At 34.4% G+C, this 14,425-nt stretch overlaps 1 protein-coding gene across 8 annotated transcripts; it reads right to left on the bottom strand.

The window, feature by feature from the left end:
• LOC109343527 lies at positions 5,534–13,883 on the bottom strand. 8 transcript variants are annotated; one of them, XM_019581870.1, is made up of 7 exons: positions 13,685–13,883; positions 10,910–12,714; positions 10,544–10,792; positions 9,013–9,093; positions 6,885–7,143; positions 6,532–6,830; positions 5,534–5,789 (listed from the first exon to the last, which is right to left on the bottom strand). In XM_019581870.1, the coding sequence occupies exons 2-7, from the start codon at positions 12,218–12,220 to the stop codon at positions 5,736–5,738; spliced, it is 2,253 nt and encodes a 750-aa protein (XP_019437415.1). In that variant the 5' UTR covers positions 12,221–12,714; positions 13,685–13,883; the 3' UTR covers positions 5,534–5,735. The 8 variants fall into 8 exon arrangements, with proteins under 8 accessions (XP_019437415.1, XP_019437414.1, XP_019437413.1 ...); XM_019581869.1 differs by having other exon boundaries at positions 6,532–7,143; positions 10,910–11,226; positions 11,278–12,714; XM_019581868.1 differs by having other exon boundaries at positions 6,532–7,143; positions 10,910–11,243; positions 11,283–12,714.

Here is a 14,425-nt window from a genome sequence, read left to right as displayed (position 1 = left end):
ATTTACACATAATAAATAAATAAAAAGTAACATTTATTTAATAAAATATATTATTTATAATTTTATTCTGCTGTCATAATAAAAATAATAAATTATCCATGATGAAATATATCTATTATCATTTTAAAAGAAATATAAATGCTTTTAGATAAAAATAAATATTAAAATGACATACCTGTATGAGTTTTGTTCATGTGCAGAAAAGATCAATGCACCTCCAGACACGTGTCGCCTTGCCAATGGCTGGTGGTGGTTTCATATTGGACTGATGACGTGGACGTCTTCTGGCCGTGGGATCAATGAGCTCATTGTGGGTATAATGCACTCGTCCACACGTGAAAGATTCCCAGTGAGATATTCTGCTACGGACGCGCTCACTGGACACGCGTAGACTCGCCTGCGTGTCACTTTTCTACTTGACAGAAGATGAGGGTGCACAGCGTGGACGATACGTCTGAGCACACCGAATCAGAGTCCCTGGACAAGGGTTTTGCTCCTGTACGCGCGTGTCCACGCGTGAAGGAATGCACTCGCCTGCGTGTCGCGATCACGTGCGTTAAGGAAGGTCAACCAAAGCAGTATGCAAATCCAACTGCTTTGAAGGCGATTGCACACAACTTCTCATACCCTCGTGCACACTGGATCGCGCAGTGAAACTTTGGGAAATCCCTCTCCTTTTTTACTGAACAGTGTTGTTCTTCAAAATAATTTCTCTCTGTGCAGTTTTTTTTTATTTTTTATGAAACTAAAAAACTAACCTATTCTATTAACTCTATTTATACACAAAATTTAACCTAATGTAAATCCTAAAAAAATGCTAACCACCCCCTATCTACTAACCCCATATCCCATTATAGTAGGCACCACCAAGTCAGATTTGACTTGGTGTATATATATATATATATTTATTTATTACTTTTTATTTATTAAAATACATTTTAAACTTGATTTTTTTATTAAATTATTTATATATTCGAATTAAATAACAAAAAAATAACGAAAATATTTTTTGAATATTCTAAATTATATCTTAAATTTATATATTTGAAAAAAACTAAAATAAAAATTTATTTTATTGTTGTTTTGGAATTTAAAATCTCATTTATTTTATTTATTTGTATAAATTTAATTACTTTTAAAACATATTGGGTTTTTTATGGGTCGGGCAAAATTGGGTATTCACAGCTTGCATTCTATTATCATTATGTTGATTGAGGTGTTTCTCCATAGCATCCAAATGAGCCAAACTGAAAGATGATGCTTGAGGCATAGTAGGTACCTCATTCGGTTGCAAAGCTTCGGTTTGCTCAGCTGGAATGTTATCCTCATCCTCACCCGATATCTCAACCGTAGTTTGATGATCCCCTTGACACATCCATACTCCACTATATTTATATATACTCATTTTGTGATTCAAGTTATCATCAATGAGATGTTCCCTAGGATTCACCGCAATTAAGTCCTTATTACTTGTGTCTATTCCAACATGTTCAATGACACATGATATGCAAATTCCATTGGCCAACAATCTTGATGAAGAAGAAGCAATACCATACATCACCTTCAACATCTCAACACGCTAATTAACCATAATTAATTATTTATATAATTTTATGTAAGCACCATATAATATCATATATGGGGAATCATCAGAATTACAATCAGAATCGGAGTTACTTACCTCACTTGAGTCACCTTGCTCACTATTTTCACAAGAATCATGATTTTGCATCATTAGGCAAAGTTTGGCCAATTCTTCATCATCAAAGGTGTTTGAAGTTGTTTATTCTTTGGGTACATCCCATACAATGTAAGCTTTCTTAGTCTTGATGTCTCTTGAATCTTTTTTCATTCTCAAACCTTTTGAGATAGGTAGGACATGAGAATTTCATGTGTCCTACCTTCCCGCATTATTGGCAAGTGATTTTGTCCTTTGAGTTCTTACTCCTCTTGGTTGAGTCTCTTATATCGTTTCTTTGAAACTTTCTGAATGCTCATTTCTTCTTTAGAAATATGTTGAATTTGTTTACTAGAAGTGTCATAGTTTCATGATCGATATCAAAAGAATCAGATTCTTCATCATATGATTTTGTCCTCTTGAACTTTTGCATTTGAGGTTGTAGCCTTGAGGGAAATTCATTTCTTTTTCTTGTCTAATTCTTTGTGTAGTGTTAAACATCCAAATTTTGTCTCATGTTTGTGTAGCTTTCGAAAAAGGGTTGTAAGTAACATTGAATCTAAGTCATTGGATTCCACAATTGCCGTTACTTTTTGTTGTCAAGCCCTATCAAAACATCTTAAAATCTTGTTAGTAAGATCACCATTTGAAAACACTTTATCTAAAGCAACAAGATGAGTAAATCATTTTTTCATGTTATTTATAAATTCATTAGGAAACATACGAAATAATTCATATTCATGAGTCAATGCATTCAACCTAGTACGCTTAACCTCACTTGTGCCTTCATGAGTTACTTGTAAAGTATCTCACATTTCTTTACCACTTTTACATTATGATACTCTAAAGAATTCGTCATAAGAGAGTGTTGATGTTATGGTGTTTTTAGCTTTTAAATTGTATTGCACTTTTCTCTTTTCATCATCAGTCCACAAACTCTTAGCCTTTGTTTGTTTGAGGTAAATTAGAGTGGAAAGAAAATGGTAAGAGAGAGAATGAAGAGAAAAAAGAATTTTTCTCCCCTTTGGTTGGGAAGAGAGAAAGAGAGAAGAGAAGAAAAAGTGGGTGAGACCCACCATAAATTCTTTCTCTCCTACTTTGGGGAGAAATGAAGAGAGAGTAAATATTTTGGTTGAAATATCAAAAATGCCTTTATATTTTTTTTACTTTCTCTACTTATAAGTTTTAAATGATACTAATATACATAAGTCTCTTTTGAATATAAAAAATATCAATTAAAAAAGTTAATTGATATTATAATAAAATTTATAATTAAAAATTATTATATTTATTTTTAATTAATAATAAAACAAAAAATTTATCTTTCTTTTCTTTATTTTAGGGACATTTTTGGTCATTTGAACCATAACGCTCTATCTCTCTTCTCATTTTCTACCCAACCAAACAAAAAAGAAAGAGAAGATAATATTTCTTTATATTCATTTTCTCTCATTCTGCTATTATACCAAAACATAACAAAAATCTATTATATTTCTCATCTTTCTCTTTCTCACCTATTTATTTCTCACTTATTTCTCTCTTCTTATTTTCTGTTGTCAACCAAATAAAGCATAAGGCTTTTCTTTAGTTTCACCATCCACTAAATGTAGTGGAATATGAAGTCCATTTTGCACGGGCTCCCAAATGTTCGTGTTTATGGCCTCTATGAATATCCTCACCCTCACTTTCCAGTAGGCATAGCCCTCTCCACTAAACACAAAAGGCCGATTGATAGAGGATCATTCACCATCAGATGGATTTGTATAGACCATTTAGATATGCCCAGGATCACACAAATTTAGCGATTCTGGTGCCACTTGTTGGCTAACAATGATTCTAACTCACCTATAGGTGGGGTGAATAGGTGATTCGGTTTACAATTAAAACAATTCAATTATAGAAGATATTCTCTGATTTTCGCTGGTTTTAATCGATTAAAAGATGACTTAATAAATTAACTGAAAGCTCCAATTAATCGATTAACAAAAGGCTTAATTGATTAGCTCGATTAGTTTTCTTGAAAATATTTTGTTCTTGATACAATGAAAGTAGTGATTAATTTGTTCTTACCAACACTTAAACAATTCAGCAGAGTGCCTAATCCTAATATGAAATGACACTTATGCAATAATCCTAATATGAAATAAATTCAAGATATTGGAAAACGATAATTATGGAAATGTAAAAGTCTAGGGGTAAGAGAAAATTGACACGATCGATTTATCCTGGTTCGATTGTCAACGATTACAATCTACATCCAATCTTCCGCTTCTGATGTGGGATATTTTGTCACCATGAAGAAATCGAATGTCTTTACAAACACTTCTTCCACCAAGAACCTCTTGGACCAAGCTTCTAATGGATACCGCATCACTTCTAGCCTAGAATTTCTTCCTGAGTTCCTCTCTTCTTCTAAGGTGATACCTCACACCCGCAGAGATGAATTACAACTTGATCGGACTTTCGTATACAGAACTCTTGCACCATTGTTGTGCTAATCATACACTCAATTCATAATCTAAAACTACCTTCGATGAATATCACAATCTCAGAATATGAAGATGAATAATTATGAGATGCAAAGGTTTTGTAAAATATTTGATATGATGAATGCTTGAAAAAACTCTTCAAAGATTCATAAACTTTCTCTTATAATATATTAAAAGTTTCTAGCTCACTTTTTCAAAAAAAACTCCCTGCTTGTCTCTTGAAAATTCATTGTAAAATTTGTGTATCAATCTTTATTTGCTCATGAGAAAGGGTAGTTAAAATATCATTCAGTTTATTTCTGCTATATTAATCAATTATATAGACACTTAATCGATTAACGTTCTTTAAAATATCCAAGATTCTAAAACTGAAACTGATTTAATAGATTAACCATGTACTTAATCGATTAACTATAACCTTAATTGATTAAATGTTTTCTAAAGGCACTTAGTTAATATTTTATGAACCTCTAACACGATTAACTAATGCATGATGCATGATTTTGAAATGATGTAAGCTCAACTTAGTTTAATGCATCAAAATCATGTAGTCATGTATGAATGCAAATGCACCTAAATCACGTATAAGTGTAAATATCATATGCGGCATATTCTTTATTCTAATATGTGAGATTTATCATTAAGTTCACCTAACTTAGACTCTACCCATTCAAAACATCTTAGGACCTAAAGAAATGAAAAATCACTCTTTAGTGTTATTGATCCTTTTGATGCTTGAATTTGAGTCTTCAATGTTGTTGTAGTTGATCTGTCATCGTCCATACTTTGTCTTTATCAGACTTTAAGGTTTGTCTTCATCAAAATCATATCATGCACACTTGCATTTACAAAATGTACATTCTTCTATCAGATACAAGTTTTGTATCTTTTGAGAGAAAATTTAACCTTCATTAAAGTGACTCACCTCCACAAATTCATGGAAAGATAGCAATAACAAGGATTCACTAGAGTCAAGTGGTGGCTTTATCCTACAAACAGTTTTCTTATGTAAATTCAATCTTATTTATTTTTCTTATCAAGTTTATTTAATCAATATCTAAATTCAGTATTTAATGAAATCAAACAATATTTAGGAAAAATTAATTAGGCATAATCAAGTAATATTTGAATCTTTGTGTAAGAACTATTACTTGAGTTGTTCCATTCAATCCACTTAATGATTGTTTGGGTTTAAAGTAAATGAATGCTTTGGCCCTTTCATTATTTGATATAAAAGGTAAGTAATCATTACTTTACACTTTATATTACCTTCAAAAAACTTTTGGTACATAGTTATGATTTGGGTATAGAAAATAATTTGAGGGAGGAACCTATGTTTCATGAAGCATTAAAACATCCACTTTTCACAGTACCTGCCTAACTGGGCCAGCAGCTGAAAATAGTTAAACCCATTAAATTATTGAAATTGTTACATATTTACACAAGGAAGAGGGTTAGTGACATTTTCTAGAGGATTTGACATGAATTCAAGACCATAATGTGACTATGTACAAAAGGAAAGGGTCAATAAAAGCAGCATGCTTTTATGAGCAAGTAAGCTAGAATCTTCAATAGATGTCAAAGTATCTTGGATCTTCAGGGAAATGGTATTCCACATTCAACTGTCAAATAGAACCAAAGAAACCTTGTTAGACTCAGAAAGCATGGAAATGCACCTACAAATAAACAAATAACTTTGTATATGCATGACACTTTTAAGTGCAGTTCAGTGCACGAGACTTCCACTTAGCGGGGTCTAGGAAGAGTAGATGTATGCAGCCTTACCCCCATAAGTAGAGAGGTTGTTTCGAGGATTTGAACTCATGACCTCATGGTCACCAAGCAACAATCTTACCATTGTGCCAAACTCACCCTCTTTTTGTATATGCATAACACTAAGAAAGACAAATTAGAACCATTAAGGAACGTTGTGTTCAATCTTTTACAGAAAAGAAAATTGATCCAACCTTGTTTAAAATCTATCATCTAGCACAAATTTCAAATATATGCACCATTTAATATTCTCCATCAATCATTGGGAAAACTATTAGGCTTGTAGGTGCATGAGAAATGTTATTTGTGCCTCATTTCTAAACAATGTTGGAACAACATTTGCTTTATGTGAGTATAAATGTGTATTGAGGTATTGCATATTCGAGATAGAATAGAGAAATGTATACAAACATATGGCCACTCATGGATTAAAAAACGATACAGCCGATAAGTTATGGATCTATTGTACTAAACTGATTTCTGTTGTTTTGGTGTAATTTCAATCAAAAACATACCAAGAAGGAAAGTGACACTAAACTCAACTCGAAAAATAAACCAATGACATGGCAAAGCCACAATACAAGCACATACCTTGCCCTCATCAGCATCTGAATGGCGTTGCGGGAACACAACCCTCAAATCATTATATAAGTAGAATCTCCGTTCGCCTTCCATGTTCGATCCAGCTTTCTCTGGAAGTGAACTATATCTGCATTTTTGAGCTGATCTATTGGTCCTTTTAGGAAAAGGGCAAATAAAACGGAGGTGAAGAGCATAACGAAGAGGACCGGCACTATTACAATTCTCTTTCATCTTAGAAAAGGATTCTAATGATTTCCCGGAATCATCATCACATGTTTTATCACAACACTCCTTTCTTTCATTCCTCTTACATTTATCAGTAATACACCCATGATCAAGCTTTACTAAGGAAGGGATGTTAGGAGATTGCTTCGAAAAATCCTCTTTGTTCATTAAACTCACCAAGCTAGAGTCATTTCCATTTCTCTGATTTGTAGATTTTGTTTTATTTACAACATCAACTGCATCTGTGTGCATTACTTCTCTGCAATACGAGATGTCGTGATCTTTTTCTGTTGCTGGATTCCCCTTATATAAAATTCCTTTTTCTGTCGACCCTTGTTTCATGGGAGCCGAAGTGGAGCAAGAAGATTCAAGGGTGACTTTCTGGCGCAAGAATGTCTACTCAGAAAAATAACAAGAAATCAGAAATTGATATAAAACTAACTAAATGCACTATAATTTTAAAATGTAACACCAAGCATTTATGTAAGTTAAGTAGAGAAAAAGAAGATAGGTGAACTCAGTTCATGGCCTATATCTAATTCACCAAGATACAATCCAAGTGTTAAACGTGAAATCCATCATAGGTGATGCAAAAATTGAAAAAATCATCAAGTTCTATAAGCCTTCAACTTTGTTGTCCCAAAATGTCCAGGCTGAACTTGGTAATTCGAAATCAGCGAATCTGAAGTCAATATAGAATGAAAAGAAAGAGTATATATCCATTTTAGTCCTCTACAATTGTTTGTCTCCTCAACTTGGTCCTCCGCTAATAATATATATCAAATTTCCTTCTATGTCAATTTTATGCCATCAAATTGGAATCTAAAAGGAAAAACTGACTAATTATTATAAACCAAATTGATGTTCCTGATAAATAGAGGATTATTGTTTTCTTGTGTATAATTTGGAAGACGAAAATGGACATTTACTCGTAAGAAATATAGTTTCATCTAATATCATTAATTAAAAAGGGGCTCATCGTACAAGGTTCTCACCTAGTGGAGTTTGAGGAAGGTACATTGATAAGGGTAGGTCCAGGCCTCCTATTAGGAAGGTGTATATTAGGAGAAATAAGAAAGGGAATTAGAGGGAAGTTACTTAAAGTCAGTTGGGGGTAGTTAATTCGGTTGAAGGTAATCATCTTAGATTAGTATAAATAAAGAATGGTGGGTTTGCAATAGATAGTTTTGGAAAAGTCTAGAAAAGGGAGTAACCGAATTGGAGCAATTCAGTTACTAGGGAGTTTCTATTTTCCATTGTAATATTTCCTATTCTTCTTACAAATCAATAAAGTTCTATAGATTCAAGATCGATTTGATCTTGAATCCGAAGTATTATTCAACAACTCTAAATCTCAATTCTCTTAGATACCAGTTCTAACATACATGTATGCAGCCTTACCCTCGCACACGAAGAGACTATTTTCAGGATATTAATACCTCTCCTATTTTTTTTTAAAATGGGACATAATCCCTGAACCTCCCATTTCAATTCAAATTATACCCGTAATCGTTAAATAATTAATAAATTCCAACATTTGTGTACCATTTACAGAACCTGGCTGCCAAAGAACAACATAGAATGTTGCTTCAGCACCCCTATTACCGGATCCTCATTAGCACAGGACATACCAGAGTAAAAAACTTTTTTGGATCTTGGCATATTTGTGATCCTAATAAATGAGTAATAAGAATGGAACAAATGTGTTTCTAATACTATATGCATTTACTAATCAATTATGCATAGCTTTAGACAATATATGAAGGCCTGATCACTTCTAGGGACAAACCATGTGACTTTCTACTTCAAATGGATTTATTAATACTTTCTGTAAATAAAGTTCACACAAATTAATTTCCTTTTAGAGGAAATGAGAAATCATCTTACTATTGTATGTGATTTTGTTACTTATGTCTTGGAAGTACTTTGCTTTTTACGACTTAATTTCCATTTGGCTGTCTGTTCTCATCATCACATGGGTTTCAATGCTTTGTTATTTTGAGTACTTACATGATGCTAAGATATTATGAGTGTAATGATTTACTCCCCGGACCGCACTAAGTGAAAGTCTCATGCATTCAGCCGCGCTTTTTACTTTTTTCATATATGGCTAGCCCACATTTATGAGACAGCCACCCGACTACCCATCTCGAAGTGAGGTGGAAGTTAAGAGCTAAAATTGGCCATGTCATAAAAATAATGCATTAAGTAGCAGAATGCCCATATCAATTGAGCCAGAGTTTCATCCAGACTGGCAAAACTTACTTTGGTACCGGCTGGCATGTCACTCAAATCATAGTTGCACAAGAAAGTGTGAAGGGGAGTCTTTTCTGGATTACTTAGCACCTACAGAGAACAAACACATGCAAGGGTAAGGCATTCTTACATAAAAAACAGTGATCTGCACAGATGACTTGAAAGTGGAACCAAAGGTGCTAATATACTTATATGTTGGCCAAAAGGGATTTATTTGGGGACTAAAGAAGGGAAAATATTGATAGGTATGTAAAGCCTAGTCCAAATACATCGATCCTTTTCCTTCTCTACCACCTTAAACGTTCTCGCCAAACATAGCACAAATGAAGATATGCCTATAATGTTTGGTACCTGTGGGTTGTGGGATGTAGTTCTAAAATGTTTGATGCTTTAGTCGTTGTTTTTAATTGGTGTGATTAATGTTATTGACTCTATTCACATTCTGTGGTGTATTTCTATTGTTTTGGCTACTATTTATCTCTTTTCCAATGCTAGCATATTATAGAGGGGGATAATGGAATAATAATGCCTCAACTTATACTTCATGTTTGTGGTGACTTGTTTTCTCATCAGCAATCATTCTGACAGTACTTTATGTTGGTTCTGACTACACTACTCTAGTTATTTGTTCGAAATACTTCAGCCCTGACTCTCGATCTCAAATGCACTAGCCCCATCTCAGTTCCGTATTCCTTAGCCCTGACTTTTTGTCTCGTTTGCATTAGAGAGAAAGTTGGAGTAGCTCCTATTATAGAAAAGATGGTAGAATCGCAGCTTAGGTGCTTTGAAGATGTGTGGAGAAAACTAGTAGAAGCCCCTCTAAGGAGGGTAGATCAATTGGAGACTAGTCCACTTCATAGAAGAAGAGGGAGACCAAGAAAAACCATGGGAGAAATGATTAAGAATGACTTACAGATCACTACTTTTACGATGATTATATTTATGATAGAGCATTATGTCATCGCTTGATCTATGTAGCCGACCCCACCTAGTGGAATAAAGGATTGGTTGTTGTTGTTATACTATGGCCCTAGCTCTCTATCCTAGACGCACTAGTCATGTTTCCATCCTAAATACTATTCATGAACTTTGCATTAACTTTGTCTTCTCCTTCTCCTAGATGCAGATGCAAGTTCAGGAAGTTACTGCAAATCTTTTTACATAATTTGGCACAATTTTTAGTTCAATTTCCTTTGAAGTGTTTAGTTGTTACAACCTCAAGTTTAGGAAGCTTTAGGTTGAGGGGCATTAGTTGAAATGATATTATGCAATTAATGCAGACTTGGGAGTTGTAAACATAATTAATATCATTGGAAAAAATAGGGTCCTATGAAATAGTTCAATTCTAATTGAAAATACAAGTTGTATTTACTCTTTCATGTATATAACATCAGCATGCTGGGTGCCAATAACTCGAGCAACTAAAGCAAATTCACATTTAGCTCTTTCTCTATTATTTACTATGTCTATCAATCATCTCATGAAGGCACTCAAATACAGGGGTTAACATTTAAAAGTGAAATGAGTAGTATATCAATACCAGCTGTATTCGTCCTTTTATTGGTACACGCAACTGACTTTTAACAGTTTGCGAATCATCATTGATAAGCCCTCGTTTCAGAAATTGGCCTCTTAACTTGTTGGAAGAATTTCCCGCGAGATCTATTGATGCATAATATAATAGGGAGCAATCTCCATCCACACTAGTAACAGAAAATGGAAGCTTTTGCAATTTCGGAGAAAAGTTTCCTCCAGTAATGCTTAGCACAGCAAGAAAACCATCAATGTTCTACACATAAAAGAATAGCAACAAGCAACCAAGGTCAATTGTCTTAAACTTCCAGGTCTACGATTTAGCATTAAGCAAGAGATCATTTATAATACAGAAATCCTCAAATGTACAGACCTTGCTACCGTTTCCAGATAAGAACCGGCCAGATAAAAGAGACTCTTCGAATGAACCAACCAAAGACCTCCTGACTGAAAGCCCACTCAAACTTCTAGTGAATCTCATGGAGTGAAAAGCGGGAATGGGTTCTTGAGATAGTGGCCAACTCATTTCGGTGATATCATCCAGAGAGGAAGGAGAGAAGTCTTTGCATAAGAGTTCAACATCTTCAAAAGACTTACATGCAGTTCCTAAATCGTCATCTTTTATATTTAACGTACGGCATGAGTTAGAACTATCCAGTGATTGTTCTATACGCCATAAAGTTTTATTGCAATTCTTTATCTCCTCAACGACACTCCTACATCCTTCAAAAGTTTTAATCCTTTCGGAAAATTTAGGACCGAGAGGTGACAAGGAAAGAGGAGAGCTCAAACTTTTAGGTGATATGGAAAATAAGCCACTTTGAGGTCTGAACTGAGTTGATTGTCTGAAGTGATCAGTTCCGGCGGTGGGTGAACTACCCTGAGATAACAGTCCTCTATTTTCTTGCAAAGTACCATCAAACAGAAAAATGGATTCTGTAGTGTGTGGCACGCTTTTTTGCTCTAAACAACTTGTCAAGGAGCACGAAGACATTATATGACTGTTTTTACTCCCAATATTTGCCTTCTTATTATCTTGCGCGGTGGAGTTCCCGACATTATCATTTTTAACAAGGGAGGCAATCTCGTTATTTTTGGAGCCAATGTTCAGGGGATCGCCTTTGAAATGCCTTGGGGAGAGCATACTGCTTAGCGGAGATAAAAGTCGTTTTCGGACCAACGAACTGCCAGTTTCAGTATCATTGGCTGCGACATTAGTAAAAGCAGAAGAATGAAGGTTTGCATCTGAAACTACAGCCAACCCATCAGTCAAAGAACTTGTTCGGCATGAATCGAAACCCACAACTCTAGAAGCAGGAACATGAGCACATCGCATGCTTTTCGAATTAAACAGATCACTTCTTTCTGCTGAATCAATTTTCAAACTGTGAACATTGGAAGTGACTTCCACGGCTCCTCTATAAAACGTATTATCCGAAGCATTTGAAATTTCAAAGCAGGGATTCTTCGTGAAATCATCAAATGTGGGGGTCTTGCTAGATAAATCATCATTAAATGAGGATCCCAGGGTATATGCAGCCAATCCACTACTGATTACACTGTTCATGCTGCTGCTCATACCGGAGGGGTTTGCATCGGAAAATTGTTGCGAGCAATCTAAAACAGCAGCCACAGTTTCAACATTTTCTGCAGTTTCACCTTGTGGTATTTGTGGCAAGCCCATCACTGATATTTTAACCAGTATTCAGTAATATGGATCTTGAACTTCCTAATGAGATGAAAAGCTTGCTTGAATTATCAATGCAATTCCTCGGTGTGGTTTTAAATGTTCAGTTTACCATTTGTCCATTTACCATATCATCATGGCAAGACTCGAAATCATCAACAAGAAAGAGTAACCCAAGCTTCCACCCTTGCCAGTTTCACTATTCAATTGTTCATACTATTACTACCTATTACCAACTACAATTGGAATCCTATAATCCTAATCAAGTAATTCTAAACATACAAGAATTTCATCCAATGCTATGTATCTATCAAAGGCATCCACGTTCGAGATGTTAAAACCACTATCTGCTTTTCAGAGCATACAGAGAAAGTCAAGGACATGATGCTATATATCCAAGAACCACAGCAAGAATATATCTCACGACCTCCGTACTGGCAACAGATGAAACCCGAACAATTCATGGCAGGTAAAGAAATCAGTTCCTATGCCTGAAACATAATTGCAAATAAATACATCAGTTCCCAGACTTCCAAAAACCATAAGCACATTAATATATATAATACAAAGCTCACAGTTATTTCAAATTGCGGACCGTATCATATGATGCGACTGCAATATTGTGGTTACAGTGACCGACTGACTGCCACAACCGCATCACACCGTAATTGCAATGATACGAAATCACAATGATATGGTTGTATCATTCCACGGCACAACAACATAGGACTGCATTTGGGCCACATCGAATTCGAAAATATTTTTTTAATAAAAAAAATTGACACCAGAAGGGCTACAATGCTCACAATCGCAATAACCGCGAGTGTAATTTAAAACATTGCACGCAACTTTACTAATTCGGACTTAAAACCTAACTCTTACTAGATTAAAAAAATCGAACCCTTTCGCTTATTACATTTTTTAATTTACATTTCCAATCATCCAAAAAAGGAGCGGTCCAAGGCCCTACCTAGTAGGTCGGTGGGATCTGAGGAGGGCAGACATACATAACTTTCAGGGTCTATCTACCTAATCATTAAGCAACAACCTTATCGATAAAAAAGATTATTATAAGGGTCCGAGATTAAAATAAATAGGAAACAGAAAAAATAAAATACACAAATACCTCAATGGGGAAGTGGAGTTGAAAACCATCGATCTAAGAACAGATCTTTGAAGCTGAATTAAGAGTGACCAATAATACACAGAAACAAATTGTTTATTTTTTAACCAATCAACATGAAAATAAAAACATAAGCACAGAAGGTTTATTTTTAATATTATTATTATTAGTTTAGCTGTTCATAGAATCAAAACCACACAAATCAAAAACTGACAAAGCCCACAACAAAAAAGAAAACAGATTTTGCAATAACTACATAAACCTCAGAAAAAGGAATAATCATAGAAAGGAAAATCAAACAAAGTTAGGTAGCAGACAAGAAAAGTTAGAAAACCCACCAATGAAGTTGGTGACAGAAGAATCAGGAATACAAATCATATCAAATAACCTTCTGCAAATTCTAGTTTCAGATCAAATAATAATCACCTAAGATAAATAAAATCAAACAAAAGGGTGTTCTAGAAATGGATTTTGTTTTCAAATTTTTTGGGTTTAAGGGATTGTAGAAGGGTAAAGTGGAGGAGATAGAGAAAGGGTATGTTATGGCAACCCATGTCCCATGTTTGTGTTTATAGTACCAAAAAAACCAGCATAATGTCGTCATTCCACACAATATTGATGCATTATCATGGTAAATATTTATATATGCATCGTAAAGATTTATTCGAAAAATAATATTAATGGTAGGTAATATAATAAAAATGTATAAAATTTATATATTATTAGTGTATGTATTGTTGTAAATGGGTTGGGGTAGATGGCTATATATATTTATGTTATGTAAACCTAATGTAACAATGAGATGAATAGTAAAACACTAATCTTTATTCTCTAATAATATATGTGGTAGTCGTTCAACGCACCCGAGGACGTTGGCACAATTGGTCGAACCTCGTTGTTAAAACTCTTGTTTATTCTCTTGTCTCTATACTCTTTACTATTTGATTGTTCGCTTGTTCCCAACAATTGGTATCAGATAGCTCTTAACCTAGGTGCCAAATTTGAGGTGGGGAAGTTCGATGAAACTGGTAATTTCATATTGTGGCAAAGGAGGGTTAAGGATATGTTGGCTCAACAAG

This window comes from Lupinus angustifolius, chromosome LG03 (genome assembly GCF_001865875.1).
Source record: "Lupinus angustifolius cultivar Tanjil chromosome LG03, LupAngTanjil_v1.0, whole genome shotgun sequence".
NCBI lineage: Eukaryota > Viridiplantae > Streptophyta > Magnoliopsida > Fabales > Fabaceae > Lupinus > Lupinus angustifolius.
The sequence above is the reverse complement of the archived record's forward strand: the minus strand, read 5'-3'. Positions and strand labels throughout refer to the sequence as shown.

Excerpts from the sequence above, each read along its gene's own strand:
- LOC109343527 (XM_019581865.1), bottom strand. The coding sequence starts at position 12,220 with ATGGGCTTGCCACAAATACCACAAGGTGAAACTGCAGAAAATGTTGAA. Across the intron at positions 10,793-10,909 it reads TATCTGGAAACGGTAGCAAG|AACATTGATGGTTTTCTTGC; the intron begins GTCTGTACATTT and ends TTTTATGTGTAG. Across the intron at positions 9,094-10,543 it reads TAAAAGGACGAATACAGCTG|GTGCTAAGTAATCCAGAAAA; the intron begins GTATTGATATAC and ends TGTTCTCTGTAG.